General features: G+C 36.0%; 1 protein-coding gene across 1 annotated transcript; it reads right to left on the bottom strand.

Moving 5' to 3' along the window:
• Positions 1-6,090: 6,090 nt before the first annotated feature.
• Positions 6,091-7,077, bottom strand: LOC101648188 (RING finger protein 11). The gene has a single exon (XM_004711226.2). It carries the CDS (start codon positions 7,075-7,077, stop codon positions 6,553-6,555), a length of 525 nt encoding a protein of 174 aa, XP_004711283.1. The 3' UTR covers positions 6,091-6,552.
• Positions 7,078-7,403: the final 326 nt, after the last annotated feature.

Raw genomic sequence — 7,403 nt, 5'->3', positions numbered from 1 at the left:
AGCAAACACCTTTTACAACAACACAAAAGTAACTTATCTCCACGTGGAATACACAAAAGTCAAATTGGGTACATTTGTGGGAAAAGACTACTGATAAGCTCAATATCAGAAGATAACACCAGGCCAGGCATCAACTATTGAACAGACAATCAATTGCTCATACATAAGTTCATATTGAAGCTAAAAAAAATGAAAGCATGTTCATGATAGCCAAAATACAAACTTGAGAATATGCCACCTGAATTTGAAAATATCTCAAGAACAGCTTTGATGCAATGAACAATAATAACAAAAGGCATGGTGGGCTCTGGGATGACATCAAAAATATCACACATGATGTAGTAGTTACACAATTTCCTGTCAACTTGATAAAAGAATGGAGTGATGGAGTCTAGCCTGTCAATCAGGTCACAACCTGATGATCCCTCTTTGTGGGCACGTCCTTCTCATAGGATCCTGGGAATTCTTTCTTGATTCTGCCGTCAGAAGAGGCGGGCCTCTCTCTCTCTTTCTGTCTGCTTTGACATTCCTGTTGATAAGCCACATGGAGCCATGCTGATGGCGGCCAGTGCTGAGATGCTTCTACTGTCACTGGATTCACAAGACATTTTACCTACTGGTCTATGATCATCCTGCCTTCAGTATAATTGCATGTGTTGTGTGAATCTGAAGAGCAATTCATGGACTAGTGCTGGATTTATGGGCTAATATCAGACTTATGTACTTGATCTGGACTGAACTGGGATGATTGTCAATATACAATTGCTCTTTGATATAAAACTCTTTCTTAAACATATATGAGTGTCTCTAGATTTGCTTCTCTAGTCTACCAGACTAACACATCTGAAGAAAGCAAAAGGTCAAGTAAATGATAGGGAAGATGAAAAATATCAACAATGATTTCAGAAGAGACTCAATCTTAGAGTAGCTAAGGCAAATGCAATAAATGATGAAGTTAAAGAGCTGTAGAGACATTTTCAAAGAAAAGCTTGAAAAGACTAAATAAAATAATGAAACATGCAAAGGCTTAGAGTTGTAAAATCAAAAAAGGACTGAGGTAGTTAGTTTATTGTACCAACCTGGCCGATAATCACATGTGGGATTAATTGAAGAGCGGCGAGATAAGTGGATTGGCGATCCTTGCCTTTCTTGTCTCCTGCTCTTTGATCATCGGACCAGTGTGCGGCTCCCTTGCTTGTTCTGTGCCTCAGTTTACAAGCTACACTACCTGTGGGACACCTAACCTTTGGACTGTGTCACTGTAATTTGAGGTTCCTTCAAGACCTACTTTGCCACACCATTGGAATTTACATTTCTTGAGCTTGGGACTGTCAGACCCTGTCATCTGGCTGACCATTGGTGACCTGCCTTACTGTTTGCTGCCTGTGCCCAGTTAGCCTGAATTGCTCTACAGAGGACTACCCGGTGGCCCTCAAGACTTGAAGGACTGCCAGTGTCTCACAACTGTCTCACAGGTGTGAGTTGCACTGAGCCATTTGTACTGCTTTATAATTTAATTAACTGTTTATTTCTTATGCTATCTATCTATCTGTATATATATATATATATAATTATTAGCATTCTGGTTTTGTTTCTCTAGAGAACCCTGTCTAACACAAGGACAAACACAGTATATCTTAAATTAAAAATTAAAGAAAAAATTCATCATGATTGCTGGCAGATCAATTTATCACAGTTGCAAGTGGGATGACGGAAGTGAGAAAGGGCCTATGATTGGGACAGCCAAACCAAACTCATTGCCATCAAGTTGATGCTGACTCATATGTAGCAATATTATTGAACAATTCAAGAAGCATCAAATGATAATGGATAGAGTCATGTATGATACTCAAGGAAGAAGTACAAGTTGTATTGAAAACATTAGCCAAAACAACGCTCTAGAAATTTGTGGAATACTAAATGATATGTTTCAATAATCTGATGATGAACTAGATGCACTCATTCATCAAGGAAATTTGGAATACAGTTACTTGGCCAACTGACTAGAAAATATGCATATTTGTACTCATTCCAAAGAAAGGTACCTAATGGAATTTTTATTTTATAAAGCAATATCATTAATGTCATATGCAAGTAAAATTTTGCTGAAGATCCTCCAATAATAGTTGCAGTGGTACATTGACAGGGTTCAATCTAGATTCAGAAAAGAACATGGAACATGGGTTATCATTATTGATGTTAGATCGAACTTGACTTATAAGCAAAGAATGTGAGAAAAAGGTTTATTTGTGTTTTATTGATTATTCAAAGCCATTTGACTGCACCAAAAAAAACTATGGATAACCTTGAGAAAAATAGTACTTCCAGAATACTTCATTGTGCTCACATGTAACCTGTACATGGATTGTGAGAGAGGTGTGTGAACAGAATAAAGGAGTACTACATGGTTTAAAACCAGGAAAAGTGTTATTCAGGGTTGTGTTCTTTCACCATATTTATTGAATCTTTTTGCTGCAAAAAAGATTAACGATGTTGGATTATATGAAGAAGAATGTGGCATCAGAATTTCAGGAAGACTTATTAACAACATGCAATGTAAAAATGACACAATTTTGCTTGCTGAAAGTTAAAAAGATTTGAAACACTTGCTGATAAAGGTCAAGGGTTGTAGCCTTCTGTATAGATTATGACTCAATGTAAAGTATACAAAAATCCTCACAACTGACCATCATGATAATTGTAGAATAAAGATTGAAGTTGTTAAGTATTTCATCTTGCTTGGATCCACAATCAATGCTCATGGAAGTAGCAGTGAAGAGATCAAAAGACATATTGAATTAGGTAAATATGCTGCACAAGACATTTTTAAAGTGTTGAACAGTAAGGTAAAACTGACCGAAGCCATGTTTTTTTTTCCATAACCATGTATGCATGTGAAAATTGGACACTGAGTAAGGACGCCTGAAGGAAAATGGATGCCTTTGAACTATGGTGTTAGTGAAGAATATTAAAAGTAACATAGACTTCCAAAGAACAGATCTGTTTTGGAAGAAATACAGCCAGAATGCACCTTAGAGGCAAGAATTGAGAGACTTCATTTCATATATTTTGGATATGTCATCCAGGGAGACTGGTTCTTGATGGAGTATAACTTAGTATACGAAATGCTTTATTGCAGGAGAAGTGTTATATGAATGAATAAAGAATTAACTAACTCAATACAGAAGTACATAGATAAAGGAAGCCATGGCCAATTGATATATCTGCCTGTCCTTAATACAATCTTTCAGTCTCTACCTCATTTTTTAAATCTAAGAATGAGCAAGTTTCGATGAGTTATGCCTGTTTTACAAGGGTTGTTAGAATTAACAAGAATTTCTAATGTTACAGAGTTATTTAATTGGTTTGATAATATGAAATGTGAATAGATTATTAGGAATACCTGAGAATTGGAGGGAAGTGAGAAGGAAGCCCAGGAGACTGAAGGAACCATGCACAGTTACTCTTATAATGAAAAATGGTCATTTGAACACATTTTGTGCTTTTAGTTAGCAGTTTGCTAATGTTAAGGTTTAAATAACTAGGGAACCCCGTGGGAAATTAGCATTTCACTAATACAAAGTACAAATCGCCAGATTGAGATAGGATTGCTACATCATGGGCTAAAGGGATGAAGAACACAAAAACAGCAATGTTCATTAAAAGAAAAATAAATAAATGGGATCCTATGCCTAAGTATGGGGAGTCAATCAAATGTTTGGTGTTACTTCTTTTTATACCTAGGCAAGAAATTGGACAAAAACGTTGATTAACTTATTATAAAATGGCATTTTATCTACCAATTTACTGTATTTAGGCACAATTACATTCTTTCTGAAATTGGTAGTAACCTAAGGGAGTATTTAGAGGATTAATGATTCTCCTTCCTTTTACAGTTAAAACAATTCACATTTTTCTAAAGAAAAGTCTAAGAATAAATGCATTCAGAAAAATATAACTATCTACAAAGTTAATATCACCATTGCCATCGAGTCGATTTTGACTCCTGGCGACCCTATAAGACAGGAAACAGCCTTTGTGGGATTCCAAGTCTAAAATTCATTATGAGAGTGGGAAACCTTTCATTTCTCCCACAGAGTGGCTCTTCGTTTTGAACTTATGGTTAGCAGACCAGTGGGAAACCACTTTACCACCAGAGTTCTCATGGATTTTTTAAAAGTATTTTTTAAAATTTATTTTAAAATAAAAAGTAAAGAAAAACTCAGGTTATTAGTATCATACATCAGTGGTTTCCAGCATTTAAAAAAATATTTTTTTAAATTATTATTTTTCTTTTTTTAATTAAATACTTTTATTGGGGGCTTATACATCTCTTATCACAACCCATACATTCTTCCATTGTGTCAAGCACATTTTACATATATTGCCATCCTCATTTTGAAAGCATTAAAATTATTTTTAAAAAATTATTTTAAAATAAAAGGTAAAGAACAAACTCGGGTTATCATTAGTATCCTACATCAATGGTATCTAGCAAATAATATTATTGGTGTATGGATCATCTCTCTTCTCAAAATACAGAGGATTTTATATATTTTTTTACTTTCAATTTTGCATCTTTAAACCATCTTTTTCACTAAACTTAAAGACTACTCAACATCGTCTGTATTCATCTGTTGGTGTGTGCATTCACTCCCCAGATATCTGCTATTCATCTTACATGTGCTGGAATCTGTATAAAATATCATGGATACAGAATGCATAAACTCTTTGAAAATCTTACCCTAATTTTCTTTTTTCTTTTTTTTTATTTCCTCCAAATTTGCTTTATGTAATTGGGTGGATATAAATTAATCAACAGAAACATAAGCAAGATACATGTAACAATTTGACAGAACCTGATTATCTCATTTCTTTACACTTTTCTCAAATTCATCTTTAAATATTTCCAACAAAGAGCTCATATGGGAATTCCCCAACATAAGAATACTACAGCCAAATGGCAAATCTTTTAAAAGTACTTTTGACATGTACTTTTAATTGCCCATCATTTGATTAGGAAGAAACTTCAAGATATTTGGGTTTTGTGTGTAGAAAACTGTTAAGATTCAATTACTAACCCAATATAAAATAATAAACACTTCTGATTTCTTTGTTGTGTTAAGCCTGCTTCCCCTTTTGCAAATGAATGACTTTTTAGCTGTGGTATCACAGAGCTGAACAAACAAGTCACCTTTGAATACATAAGGGAAAATAAACACATGCTAACTGGATGAAACATTATTACATCTTTTACTAGACCACCTCTACCAAAAACACTTCAGAAAAGTAGAGATTCATAGTGCCCTTACATTAACTGCAAGAAAAAGACAAAGGAGAAATTCCTTCTTTTCTGAGATCACAACTATGAAGTCATGTTAGGTTATACAAACTCTGCATTTGTGTGCAAAACATGAAATAATTAATCTTAATTCTCCCTACTTAACTGACTTGTCAGTCAGTTAACAGAGCTTACCAAATAGCTCTCAAAGAAACAGAAACTGAGATGTGTTTTCTGTAACTTCAATAACCTCAGCACTACAGTAATGAGATGCAGTATCCTTTTGCTATAGTTACACACAACCTTGAGAAGAGGGGTCCAGGGGAGAAAACAAATCAGAATTGTTACAACTGAGGAATTTTTTGCTCGCTCCAAGTTTCACCATGATGCCTTTTTAAAAAAAATTTAGTCATGGTGGCACAATTAGTGCAATAAATCAGGTATCTTAATAGTTAAAATTTACTGACTTAATTGTCACCATAGTAACAACCAAAATAATTCAGGAAAACACACAGTGTATTACACCCACTTGACTAGTGTTGGTTACTTGACACATCAACTCATTCTTTATAGGAAAGGGATAGCGCATCTCAGTTTGCTTACAAGCTAGGAGATCACTTTAAATTCTGCATTTCCTAACTGCAAACAGAATATAGCACTTTAAGCAGGTTATAAATAAACTGGTTTTCAAGCATAGAGCCAGCCCCAACGATAATAATACACTATTTTAAAAGACCTAAGGCAACGGATTCCATTTCCAATGGAAAAAAAACAAACCTGTGCAAACAAGCTTAAAACTACTTTTTTTGTGTGCCAGTGTTGTAACATGTAGCTTTTAATAAAACCTTGACCCATATGCCAGCAACTTCAGAAAAGAATTTGGGTAGGAAAAAGGGGGAAGAAAGTTCATTTAGGAAAAATAACCACTATCTTTTTCCTAATAAAATCTTTCAACACACACAATTAAACATCTACAGCTGCTGTAACACGTCACACAATTCCTATGTATTGGAGCAACAACAGGATCTAAATACAATTATATTTTTTAAACACTGGGTCAAGGCTTTACATAAAAATACCGTCCTACTTTCCCCCTAAGTTTCTAAAATATCACGTACTTTCCCCAATATCTGCAGCCATTCAGGAATTTTTAAAGGGCATTTTTGTGCATGATCTTAATTCCTAATCCCTGGCTCTTTGGGCTCAGTGACAAAAGATCAAAACCACCAGAAATGATGGTTCACTTGAAGTGTCAGATGAGAGACCCTGGCTCAATTAGTCTCATAGGACGAAAGCAGTGCTGCATCAACTGGCTCCATGCAGAAGGGGCACATGAAGGAGCTCATCAACCAGTCATCTATACAGTCCAGGTGATAGATGTGCATGCACGGCAGAAATCGAATTGTGTCCCCATAAACAAAGTTCATCATACAGATCACACACTCCCAGATCTTTTTTTCTGATCCATCTCTTCCAGGGTCATAAACACCTTTCGGCAGATGCTGTATAAGGCCTATTCTTTGAACTATCCTAATTTGTTCCTCTTCTGTTAGTTGGGTTGCTAGCCGAGTCTGGCTAGGTGTAGGATGATAGACTGGAACTGGAACTTGTTCCTGATATGGCGGCGGCGGCTCCTGATCCGGCTCCGTGCCCTCACCAAAGCTAGCCCGGTCTGACTGAGACTCTTGAAGCAGGGAGATGTCATCCGAGGTGGGTGATTTGAGGCAGTTCCCATCTTCCGGGGCTAGGGCATGGGATCTGACGCAGGCGCTGCTCCGCTCCAGTCCCCTGCTCATGCCACGCCGAGGACGCCGCTCGGCCCTGACACGCTCCGCACCCCCTAATTTTCATAAGATACACTCAAATTCCATTTCCTTCAGAAATTCTCCTGAATTTACTTTATAGGAATTTTTTGTACCAAACGGTCATGTCAATTCCATGTTGTATTTTGTTTCTATTTGGGAAAATGGAAGGAGCCATTTCATTGTGTGTGTTGCATTATCATTTGTACTGCCTGTAGCACCCACCACACTAAATTGATTAATAGATACTGAAAGACATACTTGTTAGTATAATTAAGGAATCTAAGAAATAATGAGAATTTGAATAAAGTTAAGAACTA

This window comes from Echinops telfairi, unplaced genomic scaffold (assembly GCF_000313985.2).
Source record: "Echinops telfairi isolate 266 unplaced genomic scaffold, ASM31398v2 ScPeMD7_42;HRSCAF=159, whole genome shotgun sequence".
Classification (NCBI taxonomy): Eukaryota; Metazoa; Chordata; class Mammalia; order Afrosoricida; family Tenrecidae; genus Echinops; species Echinops telfairi.
This window is presented reverse-complemented; position numbering and strand designations above follow the sequence as displayed.

Bases quoted from the DNA above. Each gene is read 5' to 3' on its own strand.
- LOC101648188 (XM_004711226.2), bottom strand. From the start codon at position 7,077: ATGAGCAGGGGACTGGAGCGGAGCAGCGCCTGCGTCAGATCCCATGCC.